Genomic DNA, 19,494 nt, shown 5'->3' with positions numbered 1-19,494 from the left:
AAGAAACTAGAAAAACATATATTGATTTGTTTTTCAAAACACTATAATAAAAAGTAAACATGCATTTATTTATTGTATATATTATAATAGAAAAATAAGGTCAAAGGTATATCTTGTAGAGCGTGTCATTGTCTAAAGCGTCAATTAAAATGAAACCGGAGGGAGTATGCATCAGCCACCCCTGTACTCATTTTTTTGGTTTGGTATTTTCGTATGGGCCATTTTGCCCTTCTCTCCCAACCTTTTGCCCCCTCTCCCATCGCCGGGCGCCGGCAAGCTAGGACAATATCCTCGAATCAGATCGGTCTTCCCTAATCCCTCCCTCCCGTCGTTGCAATGGGAACAGCATTGGGAGCAAGCGGAAGGGCGCCAAGGTGATGGCCGGCTGATGCCGCTGGACAGGACACCATTAATTCCTCATCAAGACGCCGGCGCCTCTGCTCAAGCCCTCTTCCTCCGTGGCCCCGTCCCGACCTCCCCACTCCCCGGCGACGGATCCGGCACGGCCCTCCCTTCCTCCTCCCTCCAACTTCCACTGCCGCTGGGCCGAGCTCCTCCGACGGGCGACGGGCCCTTGACCGAGGCAAGGGGACTAGAAGTGACGCGCCGTCGCTCCTCCGACGACCAGCATGATGCCGCGCGCACCGCCGCCGAGCTTGACGAGGTCGGCTCGTTTATGGGCACTCACGAAGAACGGTTTTTCTCCGTTTCTGGGAACGAATCGACGAGATTCCATGAGATTTCCTTCAGTTTCTCGTCTCAGTTTTGCTTCTGGTTTTGGGTTTTCACGTCACTGCATGATGGCATGATGCAACGATCGATCTCTCAAGATTCCGTGATAATAGTCCAGCCAACACCAAGGTGAAGCTTATCGGGATGTTGATGAACTGCTGCTCGTGGAAATCGATTCTTGTGATCTCGTCACAACTGAGAAAAACTAAAGCGGAGTGAGCCGTCGTCGGCCTCAACGAGCTAAAGAGAAGATAAGGCTGAGGAAGAAGAAGATAAAGGATTAAGGGTATTTTGGTCCATACGAAAATACGGTACACAAAAAACTAGTCTAAGCATGTACTGGACGTATATAATGGCATGATTCAAATTTTAGAAAATACCAGTGGCAGTGAACCAATTTAATGAATAGTAGTGACATTTTTTCAATGTATGTTATTTGCAGTGGCATGTATTCAATTAACCCTGAAAAAATATATAGGGGCTGGCAAGAACGCACGACACATAGTTGCCCCTTGTTTATTTTAATAAGCTGAATAATGAACAACAGGCAACGACGTACATGAGGTTAGTTTATTACATTATTACAATTGGACGACGTATGCGATAATTATATATATGGGAGATTGTGAGACAGGTATAGTAATACAAATGATCATAAAAACAACGACACACACATGCATTAACTGTTCCGGCCGTACGTGATGATGTCCGAATGTGAATTAAGGTCGTCCATGTACGTGCTTAATATCTTACCCTGCCCTTGCCCACTTACGAATTGCTGGGAGGCCGAAGATTAGGATGAAGGACCAATAGCGTTCCCCCACATATATAGTGAAGCCTACCACAGAGTCTCGAATTGACAGCTTCCGGTTTCTTGCAATAGCAATGCCGAAGAGAGACTCGATGCCTTCTGATGCCTTGCTGAGCAGAAGTGCAAGCATGACCATCGCGGCAGCGATCGCGATCGCAATGGTGCGGCCAACCGGTGGAAGCAGCACCACGTAGAGTCCCAAAGCTACAGCGGCCGCCAAGCTTCTTCCAGAATTCATCATCAGGCTATATGCAAAATTAATGTGGCGGAGGCGGACCTCGAGTTTATAAGCAGGCACCCCGGCATAGAGCAGGACGGACGTAGCCATGAAATAGCAAACGAATGCTAGAGCGTCAGAGAGGATAAACGCATCGAAAGCGTAGCACCCACGCCCAGCAAGCAACGGCGTGCCGGCGGCACTGCCACCATCGCCGGCAGACCGGTAGCCTCCGGGCAACGTGAAAACCGACGCAAATGTCACGGTTGTGATGAGGACGGAGAAAAGGGCCAAGACTTGCGTTGCAGCTGTTACATTCTCCAACATCTTTTCCTCGCCTCCTTTAAATTTGGGGTCGACGATGATGGCGTGTCGTTTTTTGTTGAAGATGTGGCTCTGACTTTCACCATATGGAGCTCCCAATTTCAATAGCAATGTTCGTATGTGGACTCTTAGATCCTGCATGTTTGCAAGAATATGTACGTTCGTGTACATATATATAAAGGTTAATAGATATCTATCTTCCTCTTTAAATAGAATAAGAGAAGCTAAGATTTACACGCACTATTACTTACCCATGCATAATAACATTTTAGAGGCATCATGCTCCATGAAACATCAATAGGTCTCATGCCCTTCTTATTTAATTCGGTACGTCCAAGCGTTCCTTATGACACCAAATAAGGCGTCGGAAGACTCCAAGATCTCCAGCATGGATAGCGCGGTGTCCCCGTTATTGTCCTGTGCATTCAGGATCAATGCAAACCTTTCCTTCCTCTTCCAGTGGCATACATACTTAACCACTCCAAACCTCTTCTTCTCAACAGCAGCGTGGAGGAAAGTTCTTCCTCTCGCATCTCGCAGAGTGGCGCAGTCTGGGTGTTTCTCAAGCAGGATCTTCACGGTCTCCAGGCTGCCAGCCGACGCGGCGGCGTGTATTGGGTACATCCCTTGGTTGTCCGGCTGGTACGCCGCGAATTCGTTGGCTTTCAGCAGCAGCTCCACCGGCTTTGGCCGCCGCAACGGCGCCAAAACTCGCGGAGAACATATGGGAATATATAGTGCCGACGGTAACCCGTTAATTGATGCGGCCAAGTGAAGAGGTGTGCTCCCGTTGTCATTGTCCCTCTGGCTACTGAGCCGCGCGAGGAGTTCATCATCAGCTGCCACATGCCGGTGATCCCCACCTTCTTGTTGCCGCATGTCGGCCGCCATCAATTGCTTATCGTTGAACCATTCCAAAACCATATCTAGCGCTGCAATATTATATCCAATATTATGGAGCCCGTACAAATGCGCGGGCATCTTAATTATTTAATGTTATTGATTGGAGTACCGAAAGAAGTTATATCTCACTGTATTCACTTTAAGTGATGGTAGATTACCTTATAATGAAAATGAGAAAAAACTGCATCTTATACAGTCATTGTGTTTTTAATAGATGGATCGTTGTATATCTGTGTCAATAAAATAGTCCTAATACACACTTAAAAAATTATATCTATAACATACCCATTAATTTGGGACGGATGAAGTATCTGGGTGTTCATGTCTCATTTATTTTCAAATCTATGTATAAATAGTCTAAAAATTCTGCTTCTACTAGATAATAGGATAACGTAGTAAAAATTAGACATATAATAGGGTAACAGTTAAAATTAAAAATATAATACGGTAACAATTAAAATTAGACATAATTGTCCATCTAATAGGTAAAGCCCACCGTAGCCACCAAGGTTATCTTTTATGATACATTAAAATATGGGTCCCACATCGATGTAGTCGTACGACCAGTGAAGCATAATTTTAATGCTTAGTTCACTATTGACATACTTACCAAGGATTGCATTCGTCAATAGGCCACTTAAGCTATATTGCCAACAGCAACCTTTAATTTCATTGGGGCCATCCCAGCTCAGCCATATACATGCCGCTATGTTACTTAGGACATGATAGCTAGGGGTGGGCAGAAATAGACCGAGACCGAGACCGAGAAATTCGGTCATCAATTCGGTCCTAGGTAGTGAAAGACTGAATTTTGTTCGGTCAAAAAATAGTTATCAAAAAATATCTAAATATAATGTACAATCACTATGTTTAATAGGATTAAACTCTAATTTTCACATCCCTACTTCTTCTAGGCATGCAATCTAATAAGAGTCTTTACTCATAAGTGCTTATGAATTTTTTTGTGATTTTTGTGTTGAAAATTTCCATTATTTCTTTGCATATATGAAAATGTTGTTGAGTTTCGGTCAAGACCGAGACCGAGACCGAAAAGACCGAGACCGAATTTATCGCTCTTGACATTTTTTCACTGAAATTCGGTCTTCACTTTTCAAAGACCGAAAAGATCGAAAGACCGAAGACCGAGACCGAAATTTTCGGTTAGACCGAATGCCCACCCCTAATGATAGCAATCTTTGCTAGCCATATGCAAGAAAGGATAGGGAGGAAAAAAGATGGAGGTGACGAAGTTTCTTTTTAAGTTAGTCGATTAGTGGTATAGAATAGACACAATTTGATTATGGTGTTAATATTTATCACTCAAAATTTAATAATATAGATACATTTTGAGCGGTGTTAGATCATCTGACACAAGTTAAAAAAAATATAGCTAAAGAGACATACAAAGTATGTTAGTTTATATTTTGACAAAGTATGTTAGTTTAGTTTAGTTCCTGATTTGTTTCCAACATTTATTGTTTATAATTACATTAGACACATTTACTAACTCTAAGAAAGTATTTATTTTCACAAACTAATTTACAATAACAAATTCATTGAAGTGCACTTTACAGTCGGGTCATTGAGGTTATGACATCGCATTTTATGCCCGATAAATTGAAATTTTTAACTATAAGAAAAATACAACAGAGTAATTTAATGTGTATCTTACTAAATTGTTTGTTTGTAACCAAAACTAATTGGCAAGAAAGAAAACCTACATTAATTACCATAAATTTTGAGATGGATTAAGAGCTTGTCTTATAGAAAGATCATGGACTGAAATTTATTTATTTATTCATATCTATCTATCATGTCTGCTTCCCACTCTGCAAATAACAATAAAAGAGTTTTGAAAAATTTCAAACAAAATTCTGTTTTCATTTTTACATGAGTGGATTCAAATTAGTGTTCTATTTATCAAGTGATATTTGAAAATATGACATGACATTATTTGAAAATTTATTATTAATTGTTACATGTCGGTGTCATATGTCATATTGTATTTAGCACAGTGATATAGCCGTCAATGATTCATTTAGTTTCATGAATATATTGTGTCGTAAATTGCATATCCTATCTTACTATAAAATTGATTCCCACTAACTTTTAAAGCTCAGCATATAAGTGTGGTATATCATCACCCACTAACAATTATTATCTTGAGTATTTTAAATATCATGCAAATATGACATATTATTTATAATTTTATTGTATTTTCAGAACTCAATATATATACAAGTAGTGTCAACTCATTATTTTCACATTATTTAAATATATATATCTACCATTTCTATAATGTATAACATGCATTCATCTATAAATCCCCGCGACAAAGCGCTGGGTATATACTAGTATAAATTAAAAAGTTATGCACGTTTAAAACCATTGTTAGACATTTTACGTATCAGAGCATATATGAGGAGTATATATGTGAAGTAATATATTTTTGTCAAAATCCTAGCTAATTTAAGGACCGTTGATAAAATATAAAACATACACTACGTACCTGTGTATGTTTTTTTTTCTTTATCTTTTATACACATACGTTTTCTGGCTTTTCTCGGTGAACAGTACTACGTATTTGTGTGATGAGGACATAACTAACTCGGATATGACCATGACTACTTTATGTATTCATCAACCAAATATTCATATATTTTATATTAGATTTACTTATTATATATTTGATCAAACGTCGCTATACAATGAGTTTCGTGTGTTTCTTTTACAGAGGTACTTGCTTAGGTGAAGGAGAAGAGACCAAGCATAAGAAATGCATGGATAATCCATCAAGACCTTCTCCAGATCCACTACTATCTCAACACGTCACTTTTGGTCCATAGAAGACAAGAGATAAAGTTTTACACATTTTAGATTCGGATTCGGGCTTCCTGACAACATCAACTTCAAATGAACCTAGCCGCTGATCTAGAATGAATCTCGGGGCCATAAGTACTTGTTGGCAAGTTTATGGAGTCTACTTTCAGATGGTTTTGGTCCCACGTTAATATTCCTACCAAGATGTCGGGAATCTGCAAAACAAGCCACGTACCTTATTCAGTCCGAATCTGATTTGGATCTTGGGCCTTATAATTGTATCGTAGGCTATGGGGTGAGCGCCCTAGGTCAACCCTAGGACATCCTAAATTATATTTATTCAGTAGCCGTCATAGTTTAGGGTTGGGTTTTGCTTAGATTATTTCTGCCATTACAGTTTCGCCGCTAGATCGGTTTGTGAAACTCCAAATTTGAGTGCTTAATTATTCATATGCAATTGTTGCAAACTATATTGTTCTTGTTTGTATTCTTCAATTCGCATGTAGGGATTAGCCTTCTCGGCGAGGTCAACCGGATTTTAGCACGGTTGATAACCAAAGTAGATATGGTGCGACGATTGCAGGGGTTCGGATCGTGTTTATCGGAAGCCGGATCATATGTGTCAAGTTTTTACCAAATCGAGAGTTATCGATACTATCAGAAGATTGGGACCTATTTTCCTCTATCGTTGTCTCTTGTACGTACATGTGAAGGAGATTAGAAGGATTAAGGGATTTTTTTTTGGGTGAACAGAACTACGTATTATTCTCCCCTATATGTCCCTGTCAGGGAGATTAGAAGCGAGGGATTTTTTTTCCGGTGAACAGTACTATGTATTATTGTCTCCTATACGTACCTGAGAGGTAGATTAGACAAAAAAAAGGATTTTTAATAGATAAAATACTATAATGATCCAAAACAGTAGAGGTCCGTCAATTTAAGTAAAAAATCAAGGGCCATATATCTTTTAGGTGAAAGTCAATTTAAGTTAAAATCTAATGGTCAAAATCATATCGATCTTTTCTTTTCTTTGAATTTCTAAGTATTTTCTCTAATTTATTAGAGCGCCATGTAATGGCTTAGAAGTGCTCCGGAGGAAGTTTAATAGAATTTTAGTATATAATAGATGTGCACTTGATTAATTCTTATATATACATATATTAGGATCATTTTATTTTCTTTCCTTGTATTAATTAGCTTTTTGTAGTTTTTTTACTCCCTCTAAATCATAAAGAATAAAACTTTCAGATCTTAATTAGCCTTAATTATTCCCAACAAGTATATTTATTGATATTTCTATATCTCTTCTCTATCATTATAAAAATTAAAGATGTTTTTGCCGGTATTTGGATACGTTATCCGTGTTTGAGTCGGTTTTTAAGGTCGTTAGCTTTTGAAAATATAGATCCGTGTTTGAGTTTGATTTTAAGCTCATTTGATTTTGAAAATACATAAGGAGTCGTATGAGAAATTTCTCTAAAAAAACTCGCATGCTAATGTGAGATGAAAGTCGGACTCCTAATTACGGCTCATGATTTTCTAGACAAATAAATATCCAAACGAATTTCCACAATGAATTTTACCCTAGTTAAACCATATAACAATAATAATATTAAAATAGCATCACCTGTTGCAATGCACGGGTATTTTTTCTAGTATATTATAATAGAAAATAGTGGTCAAAATTATTTCTTGGAGATTGTATCCTAGCCCAAAATGACATGTATTATTGACCTAGAGAAATGACCTGTATTATCGACCTAGAGAAAGTACTTGATTATTCATGCGTCGAAAAGCCTACCGCAATATCCCGTTGGGCTTTTGGGACTACACATAATTTTTAGTCTTGGTTCCTATTTGAACCAAGACTAATGTGATTTTTGCATGTCACAGCAAAAATCACTTATAGTAGTGACAGCAGAAAACGACTGCACCCTAAATGGGTGAGGTACCTGCACTTTGCCGGTCGATTTCTAATGTTCTCATGCACTTCGCTGTTAAGCTGGTATCCCCAGCATATGCTGTTGGTTTCAATGAAAAATATGATCTGATGACCTTTTATTAAAAGTTAAATAAATAAAATGTATGCATGCGCATGTGTATGCTAGTATCTCCTTCCATCAACGCGTATGTACTCCTTCGATCCGTTCCTAAGAGTGTAGTTTCAGCATTGAAGAATATGCCTAAAAATATTGTATCTTATATATATCTATATAGTTCATCTCCTGTAGTTAGAATTTATTCTCTCCTCCCGCAGTTTGTCACATCACTTGAAATTAATCTAGCCATTAGATCCAAAATGGATGTCCAAGATGTTTACTTTCTAACGTGCAGCGAGAATGCCTTAAATCCAAATTTGCTTGGACCATGGCACTCTACCGGTTCATGCATGTTTACACATGCATGACAAGCATTCCACCTTATTATAGCCATACCATTATTATTAGCCACTATCTTTCGGTGGATTACTCATCTTCTAGAAACTGTCCAGCCAGACAAGCAGTGGATTAGCCTCATCCATTGATCATTCAAGATTTCTCACAAATTTCATCTCACATCCATTGTCGAGAGTCATGTCAGTTATCGGTTTCTTACTCCAGTTCAGTGCATTTGTATCATTCAAGATTTCAAAGACCCAAGCAATTTATCTTACATCGATTGTCGGGACTCATGTCAGTTCTCCAGTCTCATCTCACATCGATTGTCAAGGCTCAAGGCAGTTCTCCAGTTTCATCCTCAATTGGTTTGGTTATGTTTCACAATCGTCATCTCTATTCTGCTAATCTTCTGGAGCTGCTCCAACCATGGGTTTCATCTAATATTTCCATCATGAAACTGAAGGTATTTTGCTTTTCATCGTCATTGCTTTGTTTTGGTATCTAATGATGTATTAAAATAGTTACATTATATATGAGCTTAGTGATTAAAATAATATTTGTACAAGTGCTAACTAAATATTTTATCTTAACATTTATTGATGGAAAATCGCTAACATGGAAGTACTGTCCAACAGAACGGCAGAAGATAGCAAGCATGGTTCACTGCTTCACCGTTTTCACTCTGCATTGAAGTTTTTTTTTCTAGAAAATTTGAGTGACTAATATCTCTTTCTTTGCAGCACACTCATATATTGAACCTAAATGTATAGTACTGTACTATTTGATACGCATGTATATTGAGATTTCTCAATTAATATATGCATGACAACTTAAATTCGAAATTGCGTTCATCTTCTTTTCTAACATGTTCTTAAAATGCGCATCCTTACAAAGATAGAAACTATTTAGCACGCAAATATTCCGTAGCAACTTACGGGGTGTCATCTAGTTTTTATACCCTTGAATTGTACTTCTTTCTTCTCCTCGTTATTCCTCTTCACATTAATGAAAGGATAGCTGTTATTTTAACCTCCTGCTTAATATGTTTTCGACTGGTTAAAACGGTAGGTGTTCTAGAGGCAGAGGTAGTACTACATCGGATGATTAATATTGTAAGGAGTGGATTATGAGTATTATATTACTCCCTTTGTTTAAAATTACTTGTTTGTTCTACTCTTTAATCATTGATTGTTAAAAGTTCATATAGTTTGATGTCATAAGGTTTTAAGACTTGGAAAAATATACATATAATTCACTTCTTAGAATAGACAAATTTCGAAAAACTGATGGTTGAAAAAACAAAAATGGTTTGAGTTAGGATAAAAGTAGAACGACAGATAATTTGAAACAAAGTCTGTATTTACCTTGAGGAAAAGAAACAGCTGCATGCCAGACGTTCCGTCCATCTGGTCCGGAGTAGGACAGCTCGCCTTCAGTTTTGTCGAACAGATGCTTTGCAATGCCAATTTCACCCAGTGAGATGGCCAGGTACAATGGGGAAGCAGCCTTCTCATTCGGGTGTTGGATGGCGGCCAGCTGTGGATCGGCGGCCATCAGCTGGTCGATGCAGTCCAGGGCCAGCTGCTTATCGTCCTCGTTGTCGGCAGCAGCAGCAGCTGCACGGACCGCATGGTGCAACGCGGTCTCCCCACGGTTGTTGTGCATTCTCAGGTACGCCACCTCCTTCTCCGCCTTCTCCGCCTCCGTATTTCCGTCGTCGCCGGCGGCCGCGAGGTGGATGAGGAAGGAGATCATCTCGGCGTTCCCGGCGGCCGCGGCGCAGTGCAGGGGCGTGTCACCATTGCCGTTGGGCGCGTCCAGGAGGTGCTTCTCCCTGTAGTAGATCAGCCTGGTGCAGTCGCGGAACTTGTGGCTGTCCCCGCACTCCGCGACCACGTGCAGCAGGGAGCCCCCTCGGCTGTCACCCCATCAAGTGGCGGTGGCGCCGCCGCCGGGAGTGAGGAGGTGACCGGTTCGATCAACATCACCAGCAGCCGCAGCCGCAGCAGGAGGAGTACGCCGGGGAGGCGGGACGACGTCCACGACGACGACGACTCCCTCTGATGTCACAAGTGGATCCATGTTGAGCCCCAGCAGCTCCTTGAGCAGATCGCTGTCGCCGCGGCGAGCAGCCATCAGCAGCTGGGGATCCACTTGTGGCCGTACGGGATCGCTTGCAGGTCCAGCAGCCTGTTGGTCAGCTTCGTTAGCGGCTATATCGGCCATCTAGCGACTAGCGATTGGACGAAGATACTGACTCTGGCCTTTCCGCTAGGCTTGCCTGTTGCATGTTGCATTGTTACCGTCAATCCCGGTTTTAAAAACTGAAAACTTAGTGTACACATTCATAACATATATATCACGAAAGAAATAAAGCCTAAAAAAACAGTACTAGGTAACTTTAATTTTGGTGAAAAAAAAGTTCCGAAAACAAAATATACAAAAACCTAGATCCAAAATCTAGAAACCCTAATCCGCTGCCGCCATCATGTCCGATCCGTTGTCGTTGTTGTGCCGAGGTCACCACCATCTTTGCGTCGGGATCCGCCGCGCTCTATCGTCATCACTCGAGGCCGCTGCGACTGCTATTGTTGTCATCGTCGCTCGAAGTCGCCGAATCCGCGCGGGAGGGGGAGGGGCGAGGGAGGGTGGAGACCAGCAGTGGCAGATCCTACGCTCTCGATGCCCACCAGCAGCGGATCCGGCGTGCTCGAGGCCGGCCAACAGATTCGACACGCTTGAGGCTTGGCGGCGGCGGATTCCGTTTGCCCGAGTCCCGGGGTAGATCAGGCTCACCTAATGCTGCCACCCTCGTTGACAGCAACAACACCACTGCTGCAAATGCCTGAGACCACCACCGTTGCCACCGCCCGAGACTGCCAGCCCCGTCACCGGGAGTGGGGAGGGGGGGAGAGGGAGTGGGAGGAGACATGAGAGGAGTGGGAGATGCAGTGGGAGAGTGGGTAAAAAAAGAGGTGGAGAGAGGAGAGAGGAGAGAGAGATGCGGGAGAGTTAAGTGGCAGAGAGGGGAGAAAAAAGTGGGAAGAGAGAAAGGGGTATAGGGTTAGGCTGTGTTCCCAACTTCTCTCCATCGTTTTCGACGGACACGCTTTTCAAACGGTTAAACGGTGTTTTTTTTTGCAAAAAGTTTCTATATGAAAGTTGCTTAAAAAAATCATATTGATCCTTTTTTTAAAAAAATAGCTAATAGTTAATTAATCACGTGTTAATGGACTGCTATTTTTTTCCGTACGTGGGAGATTTGTTCCCATCTCCTCGTAACGAACTCAACCGTACTTTTTTATGCAGGCCTCTTAGAATGCCCGCATGCGAAAATTGCTTTTCGCTTACGGTTTTTGAACTGTATGTGGGGAGACCGATTTTTGCATGCGAAAGCAGTTATGGTCCGTCTGTAACCTAGAGGGAGTCTCATCCATAAAAACTAATTCTATAATAGTGGAGCCAACCTAATCGACATGCTCATAAGCAGTCAAACCAGGTTTCTATCTTAGACTTATGTTAGGATTTGATTGATTTGTATCTTAAGTTCTTTTATCTTTACCATATAGATATCATCTATATATACAGTTCCTGAAACTCAATACAATAACTCCAATATTTACCAGTAATTTCTCTCCCTATACTGTTCACCATATATATATTTGATAAGCACTCCAAATATTCCACTATTATGCAAGCATACCTTCCTCTCTATTTCTGATATAATTATAAAATTAGGCAAGAGTACGTACCTTATGAACTAGTCATTATTCGGCAAGCCATAATAGGCATACATTTTATGTGCCCTTTTTATATTACGCAAGGGTTGTTTCATGTATGGACATGACTACACAGCTAGTGGTAGGTGGTTTGTCTAAACTAGCTATCACTCCATCTATGAAAGACTCTATCCACCTATACTTCAAATAAAATTTTCTCTTAAACTACTCATCCGATCTACGATCCGATTACACCGTTGTGTTCGTAATAATTAAATCTTTATAACAAGATCTCACATGATTATATTTTGATGAAAAATCACAAATTACTTTTATGATATGTCTAAATTACTTTTAGATTTCACTAAGTTACTTCTTAGACATATAAAAGTAAATTCAGCAAAGCCTAAAGGTAATTTACATATATTAATATAGAAGTAACTTAGAACAAAGAAAGTAACTTTAATGCATGCATTTTTCATTGGACATGACTACACAGCTAGTCGTAGCTGGTTTATACTCCATCTAGTGTCTCCTTTCAAGTTAAAAAATGCAATAGTATATATCTTATGTGTGTGGAAGTTAACATTGAACTTACTTTTAAAATTTGATAAACTTATGTGTGTTGATCTGTACTGATTAAATAAAGTTTTCTATATAAATTCATATTTTATCCCTACAATGAATTTACTTCTAATGTCATGACAAAGTTACTTCCATTTTGTTTTAAGTTACTTTTATAATATATATAAATTACTTTTAGACTTTATTAAATTTACTTTTATATGTCTAAGAAGTAATTTAGTCAAATCTAAAAGTAACTTATATATATGATAAAAGTAACTTACGTATATAATAAAAGTAATTTACAAATATAAATATTTTTTCATCGTAATATAATCATGTAAGATCTTGTTGTGAAGATTTAATTGTAACGAACACAATGGTGTAATTGGATTGTAGATCGGATAAGTAATTTGAGAGAAAACTTTATTTGAAGAGAAAAAAGGCATACATGTCTATCTCAGTCCTTCCTGCTATGTGGGTGTGTCAGCCTGTCTGCAGTCAAGTACTAGTGGAGAAAGCGATAACGTAAGCCGAAAATGAATAGATAACGAGATCGGACGGTCGGAGATGCATCGCGCGATTAGACTAAAATGAGAGCGCGCACTATTTAGATTTTACGTTCATGTAGGGGTGAAAACGGTACGGAAACTTTCCAGACTCCCGGACCTATCTTTGGAAACGGAATATGTCGGTCGGAATTTTTCGGAAACGGAAACGGATTTAGAAATATTTTTTCGGAAACGGAAACAAAAATGATAATGGCAGTTTCCGTCGGAACTCAGAATCGGTCGGAAACTTTCCGGAATTTTTCTCGAAATTTCCAGAAATCACAAAATACCTTGAATTCTTTTTTTAAGCACTGAATAATTAATACCATGGTGTTTAGCTGTTACTTTTTTAAAAAATATTTGTTATGCAAATCTAAAATTACAGAAGAATATTTTTTTTCCTGCATTAGGATTTATCATTAGCATTACTAATTTATTCCATAGATTATGTTTTATGATGAATTGTATGATTATGTTCGTTTTCGCTCCGTTTTTTTGGTTTCGATAATATTCTATTCCGTTTTCATTTCCGGGGTTTCCGATTCCGATTTCGATTACGAAAAAAATATGAAAACGAAAACGATAAAGACGATTTCCGTCCGTTTCTGTACCGTTTTCACCCCTAGTTTCATGGATTTAAAAGCACTACTGCAAAATCGATTTTTCATGACACCACTATATTTTTTTCTCTAGCAGTTATAAGTGGAAACCACCAGCGAAAATATTACGAGAGGTGGGAGGCTATGAACCGCCAGCGAAAATAGATCTTTGCTGGCGATCAGAATAAGAGGGCCGCTAGCAAAAATATAGCTATTTTTGCTATCGGCCCACTTAAATAACCGCTTGTGAAAATATGATTTTCGATGGCGGCCCACTTTACTCGCAGACAGCGAAAATAGATTATCGCTGGCAGTTATTTTCATATGCGGCCGGTAAAGAGGAACACCAGCGAAAATAAATTCGCCATATTAACCAACCGCGTCCAACCCTAGGTCTCCTCTCCTTTTCTCTAGCGAAAATAAAGGCTCCGACTCCCTCAGATCTGGTGCGCCTGTCTCCTCCTTCCTTCCTCCCTCTCCCTCAGTCGTCGGTGCGCGGCGGCGGGCCACGGGTGGCGGCATCCACCAGTCCTCGCCGGGGGGCTCGGCTGCGGCGGAGCTCGTGTCGCGGTGGTGGATCCAGCAGCGCATCTGGCGGGCTCGGCGGCGATGACGACACGGGCGACGGATTTGGCGGGCTCGGCGTCTTGTCTCGGCGACAACGATGGCATGGGCGATGGATCCGGCGGGCTCGGAGACGACGATGGCGCGGGCGACTGCTCCAGCGGCGGGCTCTCTTCTCCCTCTCCCTCCTCCACCGCTGCCAGCTGCCCTCGCCACCACCGTTGCGAGCTCGGGGCCGGCCGGATCCGGCCGTCGCGATGACGGGGGAGGCCGGATCCACCGCCGCTGCGGACGGGGGCAGCGCCACGATGAGTGCAATTTTTTGTTGATTTTTGTGATGCTTGAATGCTTAGGTGAATGAAAAATTTTGACTGTAAATTGTTGGTGTAAATTTCTGTAGATTTTTTAATGCTTAGTTAATTTTCTGTGAAATTTTTGAATGGTCGAGCGTTAAGGGAGACGGAGGGACGGAGCTCCTTTTTAAAAAGAACTTGGCGAGCATTTTCATCGGTTCTCTCTGTTCTCTCGTCTCTCGCTGCTCTCTAGTGATTCGCCGGTTCTACGTGGCACGTTCTCTCAAGATGGCCGGACATATGTGAACTAGGAAGGACGATGAAGGTGGTGAGGTGCAGCAACTCACCTTGCTTTGGGTTGTCGGAGGAGATCGACCGGTCGCTGTCGAGGCAGTGGTGAAGCGGAGCAGATGCGGAGCCGAGCGCGAGTGCACACCAGGTGCTCGACGATGGGCACCCGCCGGTGTCCTTCTCCCTCCCAGCTTAATTAGAGAATGCGGTGGAATGGCTCGTGGTCAAGGTGTGGAGCAAGAGAAGCAGACGAGCTCCTTCACATGGGAATGGGGCGCGGTGTGGAGGCAGAGAAGAGAAACGCCGACGCGGCACGGTTGCACTTGCACTTCCACGCCAGGCGGGGTCTTTAGCGGGGTCATTTTGCCACGACGTCTTCGCGAGTCGCGACACGACGACCCAGCTGGGGTGGGTGGGGCTGGCTTGCGAGTGGCTGCAGGTGCCCGGGCGTGTGACTTGGGCGAAGGCGACGCGACGGAACGGCGCCACGCGGGGCCAGCATGTCAGTGGCGCTGTGCGAGCTGATGGGGCAGCGTTCCGGTGCGACGCAGCGCGCCACGTGGTCTCCTAGTCGCTGGGGTCTTTTTATATACTACTCCGTGTTGTGTGCCCGTGCGTTTGAACGGAAAACAAAACAAATCATGTTCAAAGCTAGATATTCACCCTACTACTGATAACCCTTTCATAATTCATCAAACGTGAATGAGCCATGAGAGCTACTTCCTCCATTTCAAACTCCTCCATTTCAAACTGTAAATTAATCATTCTAGCATTTCTCATATTTATATTATGTCTAGATTCATTAACATCAATATGAATATGAGAAATAGTAGAATGACTTACATTGTTAAACGGAGGGCGGAGGGAGAGTAGTATTTTGTTATACCAAATGATATTGTTTACGAATCAAAAGATGTAACGTATTAAGCGAATTATATGGCATGATTAATTTTCGATAATCCAGACACAAGTATTTCTTTGTAGCCAAGGTGCACCTTTTCGATTTAGTGTCATATCCAACCCTCAGTAATACGACATTTTTCACCAAGTTTTGATATATTTTTTTATCTAATATCAATTGATATTACTATTTCAAATTTGAATTCTTGAATACCATTCGAAATCTCACTTAGAATCTACTCTCCTACGTGTTGAAACCTCGAAATTTCACGGTTTTTATAGGCTCTTTTGCACTATGATAATGTATCAATATTTAAATTTGAAGAAGATGAGTAAAAATTTAGATAGCAGTTAGCATAACTCATCATCTAAATATGATTATTCTGTAGATGGAATTTGTCAATTGCATATCTTGACCAATCGAACTATCGCCCTGTTTGGGGAGCTTAAGATTCTGAGAATTTGCTAGTTGATAGCTAGCTTCTGAAAATCTGGAGAAGTTAGGTTTTCTAGCTTCTGGCTTCTAGGTCATTTTCTGATTTTACAACTACAGATTCTTAGAATTTAGGTGACAATTTGCACTGTTTGGAGGAGCTGAAGATTCGGAGATAACCTACAGCAGCTAGAAGATTTCCCAAACAAGCCCTATATGGCACTCAATATCGTGCCACTCCATTGACCTCACTACATGAATCACAACAGACTGCAACATGGATTGCTTACTTAAAAAACTAAAAACAAAAGAATCCAAAATTTAGGGGAGTCTGGCAAGGTAGTGTAAATAGCTTCGGCACTCTATTTAGTTGCTTGTTGACATTTTTGCTAGGGCTAAAAACCCTCAAAAACAAGCATTACTGACAGGAAGTATCAAAATGTTGGGTAAAAAGGTGACTCCCCGAAAAAAGTTAAAAAGGTGGCTCACACACCCTAGTATGTCAAAGCCAATCTGTGTAAAGCTCGCCACATATTGATTTTCTAATAAGTAATTTGCAGTCAAAAAAAATCAAGGGTGTGTTTAGTTCACGCGAAAAATGAAAGTTTATTTGAAATTGAAATGGTATGACGGAAAAGTTGAAAGTTTGCGTGAGTAAGAAAGTTTTGATGTGATGGAAAAGTTGAAAATTTAAAGAAAAAATTGGAAACTAAAACAGGCCCAAGTACTGCCTTAACTATTCTCGGTTTCTAAAGCTCTCCTAGAAGTTCTTATTTTCACATCTGTACATGCCTTCAGAAGTCAAAACACAAACTGGCAAAGGTCTTCCGAGCACACCCTGTACCCGTACTTCGCTCCTTGACTTGTAAACATTCTACCTATGAGCTAAAATGTTTACGAAAGTGAAGTACATATCATATAGAGAACAGAAAGGATGAATGGTTTAATATGTTGTCAATTAAAAAATTGGAAAGAATTAGAACGCTAACCTTTTTGTTTTAAAAAGAACATATTATTCCTTTGAGCTTAGGCCTTCACTTAGGCTCTGTTCTTTTGGTTGAGTTGGGAACCCATCCTCCGGTACGGAAAACGAAGCAGTCCATTAGCACGTGATTAATTAATTATTTGCTAATTTTTTTTTTCAAAAATGGATCAATATAATTTTTTTAAGCAACTTTCGTATATAAACTTTTTACAAAAAACACACCGTTTAGCAGTTTGAAAAACGTGCGCGCGGAAAATGAGATGGGGGAGTTGGGAACTCCAGGAAACGAACAGAGCCTTACAGCTATTTTTCATTTCACAATTGAAGGCAGCAAAATGAATCACTGAAACATATAAAAAAAAACTGCTTACTCCCATCTACGGAAACAAAATTGAGAGCACTTATTTATTTAATATATGTATGTACTCCAACCAGAGAATCCATGACGCTGCAACACAGTACCAATATGTCCTTAAAAATGTTAGAATTAGAATTGAACAAAGACCCTATGAAACAAATTGAGGGTGCCACCAGACAAAATAATCTCACCCTCCTGATTTTGCATATAAAAATTAAAAAGTGAGATGTAATCATATAAATAATGAAAACACTTCCATTTTGGAGTGAGGACGAAGAGATTGGTATCTGAATTGAACCAGAAATTCCAAAGCAAAACATGATTGTCCAACTTCAGATTTCGAACTAAAAGGAATTCTTAAATACATATATGATACGCTCCCTCCATTTCAAGATATACACTTTGTACCACAATAGAAGCATCCGCACTGATTCCCATCGCTTCAATTATTCCAGAGCCAATCAGATGCTTTGGAAAGGAATTTAATCAATGCAAAATTCAAAAACTAACAACTGAAGTAACTAAAAGAATCTTTTGAGAAATCCCTATATTTAGAACGGAGGGATTATATGATCAATTTGTTGATCCATCATTCCAACAAATGAAAACTAAAAAACGCTAATTAGTTAAGTGATGGGAGTGGCAGCTGGTAAGTTTGGCATCGGTTGCGCCAACAATTACCCAGGTGCGGTGGTGCCGGCGCGCGGTGCAATGCCGTCAACCAGAGTTCGTCACCTAGAAGTGAGAGGACCGGCGTAGGGGGCGGCGGACTGAATGGCGGTCAAGGACCTGATGACAACGGCGCTCGCTGCAACGACAGCTAAGCCAAGAGCTATCATAAGCATCCATGCCAATTTTATATGTAAGATCAATATGTGTTTTGATTCTTATTCTATGATGAATAATTGGTATATGTGATTATTGGTTTTGATATTTGGAGATTATCGTCGAAGTGGTTTTGGAGATAATCAATTTTCAGGTGATGAACAGGGTTTGCTGTTTTGTCGGACCGGTCAGACCGGGTGGAGGTTGCTGGTCAGACCGGGTGGAGGTTGCCGGTCAGACCGACGCTATGTGTGCGGTCAGACCGACTGGCCCGCGGTCTGACTGGCCGACTCTGTGTCAGTTTCGGTTTCGGGTTGTTTGTTTGGATATCCGTGATTGTTTCATGATTATGACTTCTAGGTGGATACTATATGTATGTAATACTGTTGTTTGCTACTAATGAGTCAAGTTGGAGATAGCTTGGTCTCGAAATATGGTTTCTTTGTTTATTTCATGTGTAGGTGACTCGTTGCCTCGGGAGAGTATTTGCGGTGATGGACCGGGAGTCGGCTTGGGGATAAGACGACGTCCGTGGTGGTCAGAGATCATACGGGATACTTAGGCTAGAGTTGATGCACGTGGTTGATGGAGATTCCATATGGCATACGATGGAGGTATTGTGTGCGTATGGGATGCGGAGTCGAATTTGGAAGGAGTCCAAATTTGGTACGATTGGTTGGTTATGTAAAGTTTGTTTCTTGTACTAGAGGGTTTACTAAGGTGTTTAGGACTCTTAGTATGAGTTTGGTTCGTGGCTTTAGCCTGTCTACCTCATGTATAAATAGAGGGGGAGCGTGAGGCTTCCCGGTATCGCTTTTGAAAGCAATTGAGTTGCTAGTTTAGTTAGGGTTTCGAGTTTAGTCGAGATTTTTGTAAGGAGTGCTGTTGATGTACTTTGTAAACACAGAGAGAAGCAATAAAGTTGTCATCTACTTTGAGAGTTCTTCGATTTGTGTTTCACCGGGTTTCGACGGTCTAACCGGCGGCTCAGCGGCGCTCAGACCAGCGACGCACCGGCGGTCAGACTGGCTAGGGCGAGGCGGTCAGACCGGCGGCGACATCAGGCGTGGCAGGGATTCCAGGGCAGTCCAACCGGAAGATCAACACCGGTCAGACCGGCGGCTACGCTTCGGTCAGACCGGCAGATCAATCTCGGTCAGACCAATCTCCATCGATTTCGAGGGTAACTTTTATTTCCGCTAAAAGATTTTATTTTTTGGGTATACC

At 41.1% G+C, this 19,494-nt stretch overlaps 1 protein-coding gene across 1 annotated transcript; it reads right to left on the bottom strand.

Moving 5' to 3' along the window:
* Nucleotides 1–1,195: 1,195 nt before the first annotated feature.
* On the bottom strand, nucleotides 1,196–15,091 carry LOC107277622 (ankyrin repeat-containing protein NPR4-like). The gene is made up of 4 exons (XM_015789799.3): nucleotides 14,823–15,091; nucleotides 9,550–10,466; nucleotides 2,336–3,016; nucleotides 1,196–2,219 (listed from the first exon to the last, which is right to left on the bottom strand). The coding sequence occupies exons 2-3, from the start codon at nucleotides 9,938–9,940 to the stop codon at nucleotides 2,400–2,402; spliced, it is 1,008 nt and encodes a 335-aa protein (XP_015645285.1). The 5' UTR covers nucleotides 9,941–10,466; nucleotides 14,823–15,091; the 3' UTR covers nucleotides 1,196–2,219; nucleotides 2,336–2,399.
* Between the last annotated feature and the right edge of the window lie 4,403 nt (nucleotides 15,092–19,494).

The sequence above is a fragment of the Oryza sativa genome, chromosome 7 (genome assembly GCF_034140825.1).
Source record: "Oryza sativa Japonica Group chromosome 7, ASM3414082v1".
NCBI lineage: Eukaryota > Viridiplantae > Streptophyta > Magnoliopsida > Poales > Poaceae > Oryza > Oryza sativa.
This window is presented reverse-complemented; position numbering and strand designations above follow the sequence as displayed.